The 17,790-nt window shown below is 38.7% G+C and overlaps 1 protein-coding gene across 7 annotated transcripts in view; it reads left to right on the top strand.

The window, feature by feature from the left end:
* FOXP1 (forkhead box P1) overlaps window positions 1-17,790 on the top strand; it is a 557,404-nt gene that overhangs the window by 373,999 nt on the left and 165,615 nt on the right. For 6 of the 7 annotated variants that reach the window (XM_063291586.1, XM_063291587.1, XM_063291582.1 and 3 more), the window contains one exon: window positions 15,875-15,991. In XM_063291586.1, the coding sequence (XP_063147656.1) occupies window positions 15,875-15,991 (117 nt within the window). Of the gene's footprint in view, window positions 1-4,580; window positions 4,655-15,874; window positions 15,992-17,790 lie in introns of those variants that run through there. The other variant, XM_063291589.1, reaches the window with a different exon arrangement.

The following is a 17,790-nucleotide window of genomic DNA, read 5'->3' as shown; positions in this document are numbered from 1 at the left end:
ATTTCCACTTCCCTGGAATTTAGGAAGCTATAACTTCTAGATACGTTGAAACTGGAATTGCACAAATCTTAAATATTCAGTGTGGCTGCAAAATTATTCACATTCAGTTGGGCTATATGGTATATTCTGATGGGAGGCCAGATAGTTGCTGTTTCTGTTCAAAAGTCAACTTTCTTTTTCACTGCTGTTTAGCTCAGGTTGTTTGGACAGTGTGGTTATTTTTCAGTCCTGTATTCTGGGTCAGTCACTAATATTTTTTTCTATTGAGATTGACATGAAATTGGAAATATCCAGAGTTGCTGTTTATTTTGCATGTTGATGTTTACTCTGCATGACTATATTCTCATATTGGGGCTGAGATGGAGTGGGGAATAATCACGTGTATCCTTTCATTGGCATGTTATCAAGTGTTCTGCATGGAGCACCAACCAATCTTGGTTGATCTGAAAAAAACTAAGGTAAAACCTATGTAGTATTTGTATGGGAGATCATTTGGGCTCAAGACTAGACGGAGAAGTCAAAAACAGAAGAAAAAATATCCCAGAAGAAGGCAATGCAAAATGCTTCCATGTTATTGTCAGGAGATTATACAGGCATGTCTGTGAAGTCAGTAATAGTCAAGCTTCACTCTAAGGTGACTTTATATTTTTACTGGATGCCGTAGGTTTTACGTTTTTGGAAGACTAGCACTGAAGCATGTTCTTTTTAAAAGATCAAGGAACTACCGTTTTTATCTCATAGAGCCCTGACACATAAGGTGCCTTTAGTGTTTTGCACAGGTGAAATCTCAGATCAGGTGCATAACAATTTGGCTTACTTCTGTGAACACAAGCAATTTTGATATTTAGGCTGTTGTCCTTTGAAACTAATGGGAATTGTATTTTGTTACTTTTTATATATGAGCTCTTTTAAGGAGTCACCTATCCTCTGTATTTTTGCTAGCTGTATGAAACTCAGCTTTACTATCTATTAAACTCAGACTTACTATGTAAAGATTTCTCTGTTGTTCTTGGGTCTCTTCAGTGGCCAGAGGGATCAGATTTCACCTGCCTGCACATCTTCAAGCAATTAGAGCTATTAGCTTGGAGCTATTTCACTTTCAAGGTCCACGGTGACATTCAAGTCCACAAGATCTCTGCGGATAAAAAGGAAAAGAAAAGGCTTACTGGGAATGCAGGCTGGTCACCACCCGTCACTACGATCACTGTGCACTAACACAATTGGGTGAACACGATGCTGATTGCCAAGAACCAGCCTCTGTCAGAAAATGGCTGTGGGATAATTCTGTATTTTTTTAGCATAATGCCAGAGTAGGACTCACAAATGGTACCAAGGCTGTAGTTGCTTCTAATTTATAGAAGGGTTTAAGCTCATTGTACAGATTGCTTTCTCAGGCAAAGGTTTCAGTTCCAATGACAGGCAGACCTGTGTTTAATGAGTTCTAGTGGCAAGTTTTGAAAGTATTTTTTAAAATAAGATTGAAGCAGATTAGCAGTGACCTTAAAAGATTAAACTAGTACAGTTTAAAGATAAATAATCAGCCTTTAGCTCATTAGATAGCCACAATGCATGACAGAAGGTGACTTTCTTATCATAGTGATAGAATCCAGATTTCCCCCCCCCCCATATTTCATATTTAGAGTAGAGGAAGAGTACTACTCCAGAAGATGGGAGTTTGGGGCTGGTTGTGTTCCCCAGAAAATACAACTATGGCATAAATGCTGTCACCATACCAGTGGTGGCTACCTTGGAGCCTGTAGCTGCAGAGGGCCTAGCCAGGCTGTTAATCTTTAAAAAACAAGCAAACTTGGTTGTGATACGCTGCAGGGGTGGCACGCAACAAGGCATCAATAGAGGAACCAAGGCATTTGTCTAGGGTGGCATTGTGGGTGTTGATGGAGCGACCAACTAAAGCAGGCTGCTGGTTAGCCTCAGTGGATACTAAACCAGGTGACCACTGGATGGCAGCAATGATAAGCAGAAAACTTTGATTCTTTATTGCCATCTGGTGGTCATCCAGCTGCCCACAGCCCAGATCTGGAAGCCATAGTGCTGATGCAGGGATGACAGGACTGCTTCATCCCTGGGAGAGCAACCTGAGCCACTGCTGCTGTTAAAAGTGGCCCATGCACACAAGTCTCAGAGACCAGAACAGGCCTGTTCTTTCAAATGTAGTCACTTTGTCTCTACTTGGGTTGGCATAGTGCAGGGATTCTCAGCCTTGGCAACTTTAAGATGTGTGGACTTCAACTCCCAGAATTCCCCAGCCAGCATCTTAAAGTTGCCAAGGCTGGGAAGCACTGGCATAGTCAGTCTCCTTTGGAGCCCAGACAGCTCTTCTTATATCCCTAAAATGCCAACTGATTGCAATCCTCATCACTGCTTTAGCATAGCTTTATGGTTATCCTCTTGCTTTATTATGCAGGGCTAATTTTAAAAGCTATTCCTGCTGCAAAAGAAGATCTTTCTTTGCTGTCCCAGAGGGTATTCTTAATCAGGAATAACCACAGGCTAAATTATAATGTAGAATTCTGCTGCCCTTTAGCTAACACTGCCTGCTCATTCTGTGTTTGTTAACAAACATTTCTAAGTACAAAATTGTTGGAGAAATGCTTTTTCATTATTTTCAGCAACTTCAATTAAAGTAAGAGGCTTATGGGAATGAGGTAAGAATTAAAAAAAATGTATGGATTTTCCCCAACAAAGTTTTAGTGATCATTCCCACATAAGCGTTTTCTCTTCTGGTATTTAACTGTCTCAGAGATATAGGCCAATTTAAGTAATATCCTCTAACAAACATTGGTCTTTTAACAGTGGAGAGAGAACCCAGCATCTAATCAAATTCATAACCAATTTTGAAGAAGTGGAGCTCTTAAAGGCCTGGAAATAAAAATGGGTGGTGTTTCCAAGAGATTTGTCAATTAATGAATACTAGCAGTACCTCAGTATGAATTGGTTGCCGTTTAAGGGTGCAATCCAGAAGCATTTATCTGGGCTTTCCGTCTCATTGGACTCTACAGGCGCATAAGCATGCTTTGCTGTATCTTGGATAGCATCCTGAATTTCTACAGATAACTCTTTCATAATATCTACAACCAAAAAGTGAAGCATCAGACATACTGTTCAGTTTAAAATATTTTTGTTTAGCCTGCCTAATTGAGAAGCCTAATTAAAAGATTAAGTGGTGAGGACTGCTGAGTTAGTAAAGGATTTTTAAAGAAACCCCCAATTTCCTCCACTTTGCATACCAGGAGCAGAAAACTGTAGTGCTTAAAGAAGAGGTGATGCCTCTTTAAAGCAGATATTTCCCACTCTCCCCCCCCCCACTTCCCCAGCTGCCTAGACTTTCTGTTTCTGTGATCTGCCTTTTGAATGGTTTTTGTGGCTGATCAGTTCCACCTAATGTGTCTCTTGATTTCTGCTATTGTAATACTCAGACGACATGCTGTTCTCTTCATTTTTATAAGCTTTAGATGCTCCTGCCTGTCATACTCTGCCAGTTTATCTTCAGCGTCTGGATTTGCTTTCAGACTTGCATGTCTATCAAGCTGCTGTTGCTTTGAATGTGAGATCAAAAGAAGATGAATTCGTGTTAAAAAAAAAAATCCTTGTATGAAGAAAAGATTGGGTCCTGTGTAAACTGACAGCTCCCAATGAGTTATTTTAGCTAGCATTAGCACCTAGAATGACAGACAGTCCAGGAGTACATGCTAAATAACAAATATCAGTGACTGTAGCACATTTTGCAATAGCAATACATTTTCTAGGGAAATCTTTTTTTTTAATGGTAAACTACTGTTGCTGGTTGTTCCACTGTTCATCCTTTTACAAGCCGCCTTCAACTGTCAGTTCCAGTTTACTTGCTTGACGATATCTCTGTCATTTCTCCTAGATGTCAAAAGACAGGACTTTAATAATTGAAGCTGAGGGAGGGGGAGCAGGAGAGGTGGTGAACAGAAGACAGTTTACTTAGTCATCTGGACTTAAATAGGTATTTTGTTTTGGTGATGGAGAGAAAAATGTAAGAAAAAGAATGAATCTGGGGAAATATATTGAATGCACACTCCTTAGAACTTAGGTGCAAAGTCTAATTTATTTGAAAGGGGAAAAATGCTATGAAGGAATCTGAATAATTGCTGTGAAGTCTGGCCAACCTTAACAGACATTTATTGACATAAGTGCGTGGGTACCATGAAGAGTGTGAAAAACAAGCTTTCCAAAACCATGTACAAATAAAGGATTTGCCTAGCTTCTTAGCTAAGATGCATTTGCCGTTGTTTCATCTAGTTATGTATGATTTTAACATGCAGCCATCTGCTTTAATAGGGTAGAATTAATATAATTTTTTGGCATGTTAAGCACAACTTTGAAATTACCTGCAAGCTCCAGTTGATTTGGAGATGGGGGGGAAATTGCTTGAATTCTTGTGGTTTCTTTGTCGTTTCATAAAAGCAGACGTTGCTACTGTGGAGGCAAGCCTCCCGTTGTTGCCTACAAAGGGCAGTGCTCCAATATGTTTTCCCTTCAGTGTGTGCTTCAGCTGCACAGCACTTCCTGTTTATTCAAACATCTTTTTACCATTCTTCAACCCCCTGCTTCAGACAAACAGCCAGAACACATCTTCGGCAAGAAGACGGCAAACTAGAGATTACCAGTAAGAGCTTGCTCTGTTAAACTCTTTATACTGGCTTTTGAAATATCCAGGGGGAAAGAGGGCACAATGTATTGCTGCAGGGAACTTTTAACTTGCTATCTTGCTTGCAATTGTAGGAAATTTTAATTGCTGGGGCTTTAGAGCAAACAAGATGTTTACTGCCTTGTTGGGAATGAAAACAAGATGAATTGTAAGCTGGTTTCTGCTAACTTTTTCCTCATTTTGGGGGGTGCCATCTTGCTTTTCAAGTATTTATTTCAAGAAATTCCATGTTATCACTTACATAAGGAGGCACACAATTCATTTATTGTTTGAGTGAGTGAGAGCGAGCCAGGGACCATTGTCCTGTCATTGTCTCAAGTTTAGAAAGAACAGCAGCAAAAAAAGGTAAAAAAGAAGAATGGAAGTTGAAAGAGGTTTTCTGCTCTGGAAATGTCTTTGCCTTGTGGCTATTTCCACCTCTGAATCAGTCTTGTTAATATTTGTAGAAAACAAATGCCAATAAAATGTTGGCTACTGATTGGGTGCAGTCTCTTTCATATAACTGTTTACTTGGTACTACAACAAGCAGAAGGGAAGGAACAGGGAAGAAAAACTTACTTGTAAATAGTTAACTTTCACATCAAAGACTTTTCTTCAGATTTTGAGTATTGATTTAATACCAGTAGCTAATGTTTACAATAGCTGCTACATTTCAGTAGAACTTGTTTGTATCCCTTAACACATACTGCATTTGTGTTGGCATTTTATGATATTCCTCTAGGAAAGTCCTCTACCACTGATATATACCTTTTTATTTAGTTGTTTGAAGTAGTCATGTCATAGCCATAGAGTGAAAGAGGAAATGGAAAATACATAATCTAAAACAGTATCCTTAAAAAGCTTTTATGGAATCTGCTATACTGTATATTAAATGTTTTAAGAAGGAAATGTTTTAGAACAAATTCAGTTTTATATTCTGAATAACTGCAGGTGCAACACACATTTAAGAATATCTGTGTGCATTTGTGAAGTATGTAGGAGGGGTGGCTAATTTTCAGAAATATGCAGTTGGGAAAAATAACGATGTCTGCAATTGCTTGAGGACAGTTTATTTAACTGAAAGATTAATTGCATGTAGAAGATGGAAAGAGTGACTAAAATTATTTACTCAGATGTTAGTGTAGGTGTAGGCCTGCAAAGCTCACTGTGGGAACAGTGGTCTGTTGCCTTTCCTAGTATATCAGTCTGTTTGATGACCATCAGATTTCCCAGCTCACTGATTTTGTTTTTCCTGGAGAGCAAGCTTGATTATTTATCAGAAGGAAAAGGGAGTTGCTCAAGTAAATAAACATGTGACCAAATTCTTGTTTTCTTTGTGGCAATAAAAGAGTCATGGAAATAATAAAAGCATTGTGTTTTATTTTTTTTAAATAAAGAAACATTATGTGTTATTTTAATTTGAAAGAAGAAAAGTTTAAGTGAGTCAACACTTTTTGGTGTTCCATGGCTTCAGCTTTCTAAAAATTCACAAGGTTCTCAGGCAAAAAAATTAATCTGCTGCTTTCTGTACTCTTCCACTGGAATGTTTCCATAGATAACATTGCCAACTGCTTGGAACTTGAACTGGATTTATTACAATAAGGCTTGCTTCTCTACCTCCACTGAAAATGTCACTTTCTTCTTCTTGTAACACATCAGCTAGGTGCTTGCCTAAATGAGTGCTGCAGTCTTGTGGAAAGATGGATGCTGACTTTGGAGCAAAATATTGACAGTGCAGTTATGCTATCACCCCTATCAGCTGCTAACTGTTTTCAGTGAGCGTGTGGATTTTGCAACCATGTTAACGCACCTTCCTTTTTTTTTTTTTCTTGACACGGTTCTTATGAACGTTGTTATATACACAATTGTTTTTAATGATGGCTCGAGAGAATATTAAGTAGGAAAAATCCTGTGAACTAAATTACTATCAAGAAAGGAAAGTCTATATGGCAAAGTTAGTAGAAGCAATGTTGTATGTTTTACTGATTTCACTAAATTACAAAAAATTGATACGAAAACGATTTTCTTATTGGATAGACCGATTTATAGTTAATAAATGGATTTGTTTAAGAATTGTATGTTATCTCTCAGAATTGCCCATCACATTAGTCTATAACAATGTTTCTCAACCTCAGCAATATTTATGAAGTGTGGACTTCAATTCCCAGAATTACCCAGCCAGCATGCTGGCTGAGGAATTCTGGGAGTTGAAGTCTACACCTCTTAAAGTTGCTGAGGTTGAGAAACACTGGCCTATAATTTTGAATGATTAGCTTCATTCTGTTAATGTAAGCAAACTGACATGATGTAAGAAGTTTTAATAATGTAGGTTACTTTTGTCCTCTTCCACCTACCAACTTTAGTAGACTGACAATTTATGAATGTGAGCTAACAATGCAATATAATATTACCATGGATCCTTCTGGGAACAGATTCCTTTTATATGTAGTATATTAAGGGTGAAAGAACAGCAGGAATAAAGTCCAGCTAGTATTCATTCTTCCTTCGGAAAACATTCAACTTATTTTTAAAATATATGAGGTGGCCAGAATTCATAGCTTTTACAGCTGTTCATTGCAAAAATGTCCTACATACTAAAAGCAGTACAGGCTCTTCACAGAAGCTATGTCTTTTTTGTAGCATTTCCTGGGCTGACTATGTGGCCCATACAGCATCATGTGATCACACAGTAATTCCAGGAAGTGCTGTGAAGAAGTAGCCTCTACAGACACCCTCACATTACTGTAAACATGTGCAGTTTTGTTATTAAAGAAAAAGGATACCATCTTTATTTTCAAAAATAAGTGCGATCTTGTGCAACTCTGTTTAAAAACCAAATTTTATATCAGGATTTTAAAAAAAAACCTCTGATTTAATAGAAAAAAAAGTTTACACGGTAAACTTAAATTGTGGTACAATCTCCTTCCCCTGAATTTTCCTTTTTAAGATTGCTGGTTTTGGTAAAAATTTTGTAATCTTCTGCTGCATTTCCCACACCCACATCTAATGTTTGGTAATATTCCTTCCAAGATAAGGTTAGAAGAACTACACAATTGTGCTATGCTGAAGATGATAATGCATTTTTATACGTAGATTTTCAATTCATCAGACTTTATGGGCAATGCACTAAGTATCTCACTGAATAAGCAAGTAATAGCTTGTATGGGTATAGAAACATTCATGGTAGCTAACAGTTCCAGGGTTTTATAAATGTAGAATCAAGCAATTGAGTGAAACAACAGTTAACAAGCTGTACTGTTGTGGGAAAAAAAGAGCTTGTTGCTTCTTTGATGCTGGTGTGAAGCCTCAGTGAAGCTAGACTAGGCAGAGGAACTTAGTAGAATCTCTTGGCTTTTATTATGGTCTCCTGTAGTATATGAGGGAGAATTGCTCTTCCATTGGGACAGCTTTGTCACTGTGTAAAATATGTCATTTTATCATAATTTGGTATCATGTTCACTGTTTCAATGTAGTTCATACATCGTAACGTTTCACATGCCATGGCGCTGATGCGCGTTTCTGTTTGGGAGGGAGCTGCTGTGAAACCTTGTACCAAGCTCTGTATGTGAAATCAGGACAATGGCATGTGTTTGGGTTATGTTCTCTGTTCAAGGCCTTTTCCCGCAGACCATCAGAAACCGTTAGGAGCACCTGGGATTGGGGACTTGAGATTCTAAGCGGGGAGGGATTTTGTTTGCACCGAGGGTTTTTAGTTTGAATTTGCCGCTCTTTCATCATTCTCAGCTTTCTTTGTGATCCTGCATACTATTCTTCAATAAATCAGATATCTTTGAAACCCTGCTTATGAGTCTGATGTACAATAGAATAGGCAATCATTACATTTGGTGGATCAAATCAATATAGTCCAGCATCTGATTTCTCTTATTCAGGGCCGCAACCAGGGTCTATGTGACCCAGGGCAAACATGGATTCCACACCCATTTTGGAACCGCCCCCAGCACTCATTTTGGCGACCCGCCAGCACGGCACCCGGGGCACATGCCCTGCTTGCCCCTCCCCCAGTTACGGCCCTGCTCTTATGGGCCAACCGGATGCCCTTAAAATGGCAACACCAGGGGAGAGTATGAGGGAAAAGGATTGCCTTGTCCTACTCTTGTCTCCTAGCAACTTATATTCAGTGGTATACTGTTTATGAAACTGGAATTTCATAAACAGTATACTTCATATAGCTATAAGGATTAATAGCCGTGATTTATCTAATCTTCTTTTAAATTGCCACCCAGTGAAATACATTTTCTTGGAAGAAGCATTTCCCCCTAATGTTTGTCAGTTAGTTATTGGATGACTTCACCTGTCATTAAAGAGAGAGAAAGAAACTTCTCTTTCTCTTCACACCATGCATTGTGTTATCAACATCAATTGTTTTCTTTTTCAGACTCATCTAGAACCCAGTTTCACTTCCCCAGTTGTTACAGGAAAAGAAATACTCCTTTTCCACTTGCTAATTGGTCCTTAGGCTATTTTTACCGCACGTTCATATTCTGCTGTAAGACTGCTGGTGAACAGAGTTACTGGTAACGTAGATAAAAGAAAAAGATGTCAAAAAGGTTGACTTGCTGAAGTTTTATGTACGGAAAAAGGATTTAAGATATATTATAATTCTCACCATAGTGCTAACATACTTGCTTCTTTACATATGTACCTACCTGTTCATACGCAAAATGTTTTATTAATCTGCCATTCCATGTGGGAATGTTTACAATCTTGAAGAGTCATAAAAGCCAGTCATATTTCTTTTTAAAGACAGCATTCCTTTTGAACTGGTTGTATCATCCTTTGTTGTTTATTCGTTTAGTCGCTTCCGACTTTTCGTGACTTCATGGACCAGCCCACGCCAGAGCTTCCTGTCGGTCGTCAACACCCCCAGCTCCCCCAGGGACGAGTCCGTCACCTCTAGAATATCATCCATCCATCTTGCCCTTGGTCGGCCCCTCTTCCTTTTGCCTTCCACTCTCCCTAGCATCAGCATCTTCTCCAGGGTGTCCTGTCTTCTCATTATGTGGCCGAAGTATTTCAGTTTTGCCTTTAATATCATTCCCTCAAGTGAGCAGTCTGGCTTGATTTCCTGGAGGATGGACTGGTTGGATCTTCTTGCAGTCCAAGGCACTCTCAGAATTTTCCTCCAACACCACAGTTCAAAAGCATCGATCTTCCTTCGCTCAGCCTTCCTTATGGTCCAGCTCTCGCAGCCATATGTTACTACAGGGAACACCATTGCTTTAACTATGCGGGCCTTTGTTGTCAGTGTGATGTCTCTGCTCTTAACTATTTTATCGAGATTTGTCATTGCTCTTCTTCCAAGGATTAAGCGTCTTCTGATTTCCTGACTGCAGTCAGCATCTGCAGTAATCTTTGCGCCTAGGAATACAAAGTTTTTCACTGCTTCTACATTTTCTCCCTCTATTTGCCAGTTATCAATCAAGCTGGTTGCCATAATCTTGGTTTTTTTGAGGTTTAGCTGCAAACCAGCTTTTGCACTTTCTTCTTTCACCTTCATCATAAGGCTCCTCAGTTCCTCTTCACTTTCAGCCATCAAAGTGGTATCATCTGCATATCTGAGATTGTTAATGTTTCTTCCAGAGATTTTAACTCCAGCCTTGGATTCCTCAAGGCCAGCTTGTCGCATGATGTGTTCTGCATACAAGTTGAATAGGTAGGGTGAGAGTATACAGCCCTGCCGTACTCCTTTCCCAATCTTAAACCAGTCTGTTGTTCCGTGGTCTGTTCTTACTGTTGCTACTTGGTCGTTATACAGATTCTTCAGGAGGCATACAAGATGACTTGGTATCCCCATACCACTAAGGACTTGCCACAATTTGTTATGGTCCACACAGTCAAAGGCTTTAGAATAGTCAATAAAACAGAAATAGATGTTTTTCTGAAACTCCCTGGCTTTTTCCATTATCCAGCGGATATTGGCAATTTGGTCCCTAGTTCCTCTGCCTTTTCTAAACCCAGCTTGTACATCTGGCAATTCTCGCTCCATGAACTGCTGAAGTCTACCTTGCAGGATCTTGAGCATTACCTTACTGGCATGTGAAATGAGTGCCACTGTTCGATAGTTTGAACATTCTTTAGTGTTTCCCTTTTTTGGTATGGGGATATAAGTTGATTTTTTCCAGTCTGATGGCCATTCTTGTGTTTTCCAAATTTGCTGGCATATAGCATGCATTACCTTGACAGCATCATCTTGCAAGATTTTGAACAGTTCAGCTGGGATGCCGTCGTCTCCTGTTGCCTTGTTATTAGCAATGCTTCTTAAGGCCCACTCAACCTCACTCTTCAGGATGTCTGGCTCTAGCTCACCGACCACACTGTCAAAGCTATCCCCGATATTGTTATCCTTCCTATACAGGTCTTCCGTATATTCTTGCCACCTTTTCTTGATCTCTTCTTCTTCTGTTAGGTCCTTGCCATCTTTGTTTTTGATCATACCCATTTTTGCCTGGAATTTACCTCCAATGTTTCTAATTTTCTGGAAGAGGTCTCTTGTCCTTCCTATTCTATTGTCTTCTTCCACTTCTGCGCATTGCTTGTTTAAAAATAATTCCTTATCTCTTCTGGCTAACCTCTGGAATTTTGCATTTAATTGGGCATATCTCCCCCTATCACTGTTGCCTTTTGCTTTCCTTCTTTCTTGGGCTACTTCTAGTGTCTCAGCAGACAGCCATTTTGCCTTCTTGGTTTTCTCTTTCTTTGGGATGTATTTTGTTGCCGCCTCCTGAACAATGCTGCCAACTTCTGTCCAGAGTTCTTCCGGGACCCTATCTACTAAGTCCAGTCCCTTAAATCTATTCTTCACCTCCACTGCATATTCCTTAGGAATATTAGTGAGCTCATATCTAGCTGATCTGTGGGTCTTCCCTAATCTCTTTAGTCTGATCCTAAATTGTGCAAGAAGAAGTTCGTGATCTGAACTACAAAATAAGCCATTTACAGTGACCAAAAGCTTGCCCTCATCCCTTATCCACAGTTTATGTGCTGAAAGAGATGGAAAGCTCGCTTAAAAGCTAGGCTCCTCTCTTAAGCAAAAGTTGACAAGCTGCATTAGGGGACAGAAGTCAGTATAATAAGAGTTGGTGACCATTAAGACTGGATGGCGATCTGACAGCTAATTTCATGAAGGCCCTCTAAAGTCATCCAGTGCCTTAGAGAGCTGGGGGGTGGGGGTGGGCAGGCAAGCACTATGCTAGCCATCTTGCTTTCTTTTCAGTGCTCTACGTCTTTCTTGCCTAGCTCCAGAGAAGTAATAACTGTTGATTAGCCTTTAGAATTATAGGGCAAGCAGTTGGATTTTGGGTCAGGGGTGAACTGAGATTCTCTGAAGCAGCTGGAGAAGGTGAGAGTTAAACTGAACAATTGAACAGACGGCATGGGTTGACCTTGAGGATATCTTTGTAATAAAGGTTACTATTAGCACTCCCTAGCCTTTTCTACAACCATTAAGTTTAACATGGAGAAAGGATAATATCCTCTTCTTGTGCTTTGGTAAGGTGTTGCCAGCTCTCTGTGGTTTAATTTAATTATATACTCAGTGGCCCTAAATACCAGAAATCCTAGCTGTGAATGTGCTTATAGTATCTTGGAACCCATACAAAGTACCAAAATGCATCAGCAACAAATGCTACTAAACCACATCAATTCAGATTTTAAAAACTTAGCAAAACTTGGCACCCATTCCTTTACTATTACTTCTGAGAATCTGTTTTTTTCTTTGGCTCTACCACCTGAATGCAACTCTCACCCAGCACTGGGTTATACAATGTACAGTGTTTGTTTCATTACAACTCCCATCATTCCCAGCAAGCATGGCCTGGGGCCATGTAGCCCAACATCATGGGAATTGTAGGCCACTGTATCTGGAAAGCAGGAGGTTGGGCAAAATGATGTACTTTGCAGGGCCTTTGTTTCCGCTTTTCTCTTTCAGGCTTCATATTCAAGCATTATTTTTCTAATACCAAGAAGCCTTTACAGTGCCAGCCTTCCACTCTGCCTTCTGGAAGACAGTGCCAGTTTAGACAAGAAGAGTTAGTTATGTCCTGGGGCCCCATGAATGAAAGTGATTACCTTAACAATTTCCCACATCAGACATTATCAGTCTTATGAGGTAGACCAGACAGCAAACACAACCAGATGAGTTAATTCTATTTTATTGTAAGGTTACATTAACAAAATCTTGCAAGTCTGAAAGTACTTCTCACCCGTCCCCTTTACAGCCCAAAAGCTAGGGAACATCTCTTCTGAGCCTCTTGCCCTATCAGTATTCCTGCTGCAGGCTAAGCGGCCTTTTATCTAATGGTTCCCTTGGTTGCATCTCGTTGCTCTGTTTCCTAAGATCATTCCCACGTACCATTACAGACATGTCCTGCAAATGTGGGAACGTTTTTTAAAACAACAGAAAGACCTACCTAGTATAGACATATTGTTTGCACATTATAATTAAAAATGTGACATACAGTAACGATCAGAGCAATACAGACATAATATCCATGATTCCTCTGTAAAGTAAATAGCTATAGTAAACAGTTCAGTCCCCATTCCCACTTTTGCTTCAAAGTATTATGAAACGTCCCAATTTACTGGTAGGAATGTCTAAAATTATCTTCAAATTATTATTAAAAAATAGAATTATCTCAAGTGTTCACCACCAATCAACTATAACTTAAGTTGATTATAAGAGAGAGAGAGAGAGAGAGACTGCTTTTACATTAGAAAACCAAGGGATATGTTTCCTCTGCATATGAGGGAGAACATGGCTCCTTGAAATGTTGTTCCAGTTCTGCTTAGATACGAGCCAGAAAAAAATCTAAATATGGATTTCAAGAATAAATGTTATAGATAAGTTATTAGACTTTATATTTCACTGAATCTGTTTTTTCTGGTGCCCATGTATGGATATGAAGCTAAAATTGCTAGTGACAGTGCTTCTTTTATGCCAGGTAGATACTCTTTTTCATGCTGAAAAATTTATTTGTTTAGATATTTATAGTGTCTTTTGGGGTAGTATGTAAGAGTAGAAATAGAAGCATAACAGTCTGGGTCTTTACTAAGAAACACAAGACTTCCTTCGCTTATTATATTTCCCCACCTGGTCACTTGTCCTTTCTAATTAATTGATGATCACATTTCCCAACCTGTGGAACCAAATAAATACAGGAATACCATGTATTCAGTTTTAGCTAAATATCTCAGTGAACATATGCCAAAGGATGCCTCACTCCCTCCTTCCATGTAGGCATCTTGCACAGGACTATTTCTTTCTTGTTTCACATTGGTGAAGTCTTTACTCTTCCCGCTGTTAACACCTACGCATGTACTGAACGTCTCCAAGGAGACAAGGAAACCCTTGAGTCCAGCAATGGTGAATCCACCAATGAGGCAGCAAGCAGGGGAGAACTCCTTGAGGCATCTAAGCTTCCAGCTGTCCTCTTATGGGCATTAATTTCCTTCTGGCTCCTACAAGCAGGCTTTCTCCTTCATATCTGAAATGTTGGTGAGTTCCTTAGGTTCCCGGGAGTGAGCTGTGCAGGAAACACTTCATGAATCTTTTTGTTCTTTTTCCCAGTTGGCTGGTTATATCACCGGCTACATCCTCAAAAATTCCAAATGCATCTTTAGCCGTGGCCCTGGCATCCTCAATTCCTTTTACAGTTTCCCTCTCCACTGTTTCTTAGATCCAGATATTGCTGATTTCTTACATGGGGGTCCATTATCCCCCTTGAAACTAGCAAAGGGACCTTGAATATATAGCATTCTGATTCTGGTCTGAATTGTAAAGATAATCCTTGTCTTGTTACCTTATGTTTTCATAACAGTCAAAGGCTAGACCTAACACTGAAAAGCCAAAGCCAGTTTTTAACAGACTTTACTTAAATATGTAAATGCATATGAGGTTATTTGAAATAACAAGGCCAATAACCTCATTAACAACATGGGCAAAAGCCAATAGCATAGATATGTAATGATTGCCTTCTAACTCTATTACAAGAATTAAAGAAAGTTTAATTTTTTATGTTAAAGGAAATCCAGTGTCCATAGAAACACAGGATTTCCCAGTTTATTTGTTTATCCCTCCTCATTACAGAAAAAGTAGCATCAAAGCAAGAAGGGTAAATATGTAAATAGGTGAGAAAATATGACCTCCTGATCTCTTCCTGGAGCAAATTCAGGAAGAAATGGAATGTATGAATAGGGCCTAACAGAACTTTTCCAGAGTTTGTCAAGGAGCAGTAATACCCTTATTTTAAATAACTGTTTCTCCATGAGATATTGCTCTTATATTCTTGGGGATGGCTTCAAAAGGAAGCTGTTGATGTCTAATTACAGTATAATGTGAAACAGTGACAAAATAGTCTCACCAACAACTGTCTTCTACCAAAACTGATTCTTCCCATCAGATTGTAAAACGACTTTATGCAGAGGCCAACTGACACTTTTGATTATAAAAACTCCAGTCCATTTTTTCAGTGCATTGGGACAGAATATTGAATTCTTTGAACGATAGGATGATAGCATCGAGAGTCGGTTGAGATCATCATTCCCAGGCAAATGTTTTGGCTTTGCTGTGCTGCTGTTGGAATGTTATTGAGTAATTGCTGGGAGTTAATTTTCTATTGATATTAAATGGATATTGTATGGATATTGTATCTTTTTATTTCATTAGTTTTTTTTTCTGTTCTCTTTCTTTTTTGCTATGTTTAGTTTATTTTAATCATCACAATGTGTGCAGGTTCTTTTCTGACCACCACTTCTGTATTTTTTCTGTTAGTGTTGTTTGTATATCACTATTATAAAAATAAAAATAAAAACACATTCCATAAACTACCCCCCTCCCCTGAAAGAGACTAATTGCTGGGGCCAGCCTAGTGCTTCTTTGATGGGATATCTTTGAAGGCATGTACATAATGGCTGCATTCACATAGCATCTCAAACCAAGAGCCAGCTTAATAAAACATAGTTGCTGTGTTCATAGAACCGGCTATGGTTAAACAAATAAAACCATATCAAGGCTTCACTTGATGGGCTCTTCATACAACATGCTAAGACACTGGCTAGCTTCACCCAACATGCTCTACCAGAAAAAAAATACCCTACCCTATTTTAGCCAAGCCTAGCCTATTATGAGCATTCCAATAAGTTAGGCTAGATATAACTAATTTATTTTATATTCTTCCTCAGGCTCTTCAGGTAGCAAGACAACTTCTGTTACAGCAACAGCAGCAGCAGCAGCAACAACAACAACAAGTTAGTGGGCTAAAGTCTCCCAAGAGGAATGACAAACAGCCAGCCCTTCAGGTAAGAAATATTTTTTCAAAATACCTTTGACTTGCTTGAATATGATCTGTTAAAAGGAAGCAAATAGTATAACTAGTGGAAAGAGGGTTTTTTAAAAAAAACTCAACTTTGCTTTTGTTGATGTTAGTGACTCAAACATGTTTGATAGCATGCGGTAGTAGAAATACATCAGTGCTTCATACTCTTGAATTTTTCATCAATAGATCAAAGAATTTGTCAGGAATGTGGAAAGAGATTGTAGCTTGGAAAGATTCAGGCAGGTAGAGGGTTCTTTTCTTTACATTTCCATGTAGAGCTGGACATCGCCTGTTTGAAATCCTAAAGAGCCTCTGTCAGGTAGTATAGAAAACCATAAATGTGAATGGTTATATGGTCTGAATCAGAATAAGGCATCTTCCTACAGATGAGATAATCAATGAGCAATTTCTGAAATAAAGACCATCCATCATACACCATTGATATGTGATATTTTGAAAAGTTGGTATTAATTGTTCTGTATATAAAAGGTTTGGGAAAAATGGACAGTGTTTGAAATAAGGGCATATGACAAACCTTAATCCAGAAACTGTTTAAAAACAGCACTAATTGTGAAATGCTATTTTAAACATGTGAGACAACTTTCTAGTGAGATTATTATTTTGTTTGGAAACTTCCCAATATTTATTATGTTTGTTAAGAATTATATATTTTCAGTTGCATACTCAATATCTGTTGAGCATTTAAGTGGTTTAATTCCATAGTGGTTAAGGTGCTGGGCTAGAAACCAGGAGAGTTCTAGTCCCACCTTAGGTGTGAAAGCCAGCCGAGTGACCTTAGGCCAGTCCCTCTCTCTCAGCCCAACTCACCTCACAGGGTTGTTGTTGTGGGGAAAATAGGAGGAGGAAGGAGTATTAGGTATGTTCGCCACCTTGGGTTATTGATAAAATTAATAAAGGTGGGATAAAAATTAAATAAATAAATAAAGTTATAGAACAAATCACAGGCCAGTACTACATTATGTTGGTTCAAAAAATATAGATGCATTTACTGTTTTGGTTTACATTTTGGAGGAAAGATGAATGATGATAGTTGAAATTGGTTTAGTTAATCTAGTTTGTTTTGGTATTAACTAACAGGCTCTTTATATGAAATATGCTGCTTTTCTTTCTAAATATTAGATGTATCCAGTGACAGAAGAATCTAATAATTGTCTCTGTGCAGATCACTCTAGAGTTCATTCTAAACATGTGGGATTAGGTGCCAAGGCTTGTCGGAGAAGAGAGGTAGATACTGGCCCTCTCTGCTCAATATGACATTTTTCAGAAACTTTCCTTCCTTGTAATCTCCTCTGCTCACATATTTTTGGATTGTAGTTTATCACCAAAAGTGTGTATATTGCATTATTGCTTTTAATACTGCTTTCCTCAAAAATAGATATTCGAAGCTCAGCACATACATTCTATACACTGGTAATTAGTTGGATGGCTGATGAAACTGGCAGAACAGATTGTTGATAGATTAGCTACAAGAAGTAGCTAATATTTAGAGGCTTGGTTAGCATCCATAGATATATGATCAAGCTTAACCCTGTATTACTCCATCCTTTGGTTTATTGTAAAATTTAGAAAGGCTTAACTGTTTTGCTTCTTGGCAAATGCGAGTTGAAAACCATTATTATGGAAGCTGAATGCTGAATCCATGCTCTTTTGCTGAAATCTCAGGAAAAAAATACATTATTTGGCCAATCCATATCTTATCCATTTGCCTTTTAATAGACTGTTCTACTGGAGACATTTTTAATGAGATAGTGTGCTGGCAAG

Source organism: Candoia aspera, chromosome 2, assembly GCF_035149785.1.
Source record: "Candoia aspera isolate rCanAsp1 chromosome 2, rCanAsp1.hap2, whole genome shotgun sequence".
In the NCBI taxonomy this organism is placed as follows: Eukaryota; Metazoa; Chordata; class Lepidosauria; order Squamata; family Boidae; genus Candoia; species Candoia aspera.
Note: the sequence above shows the minus strand (reverse complement) of the source record. Positions and strands in the feature narration are given on the sequence as shown.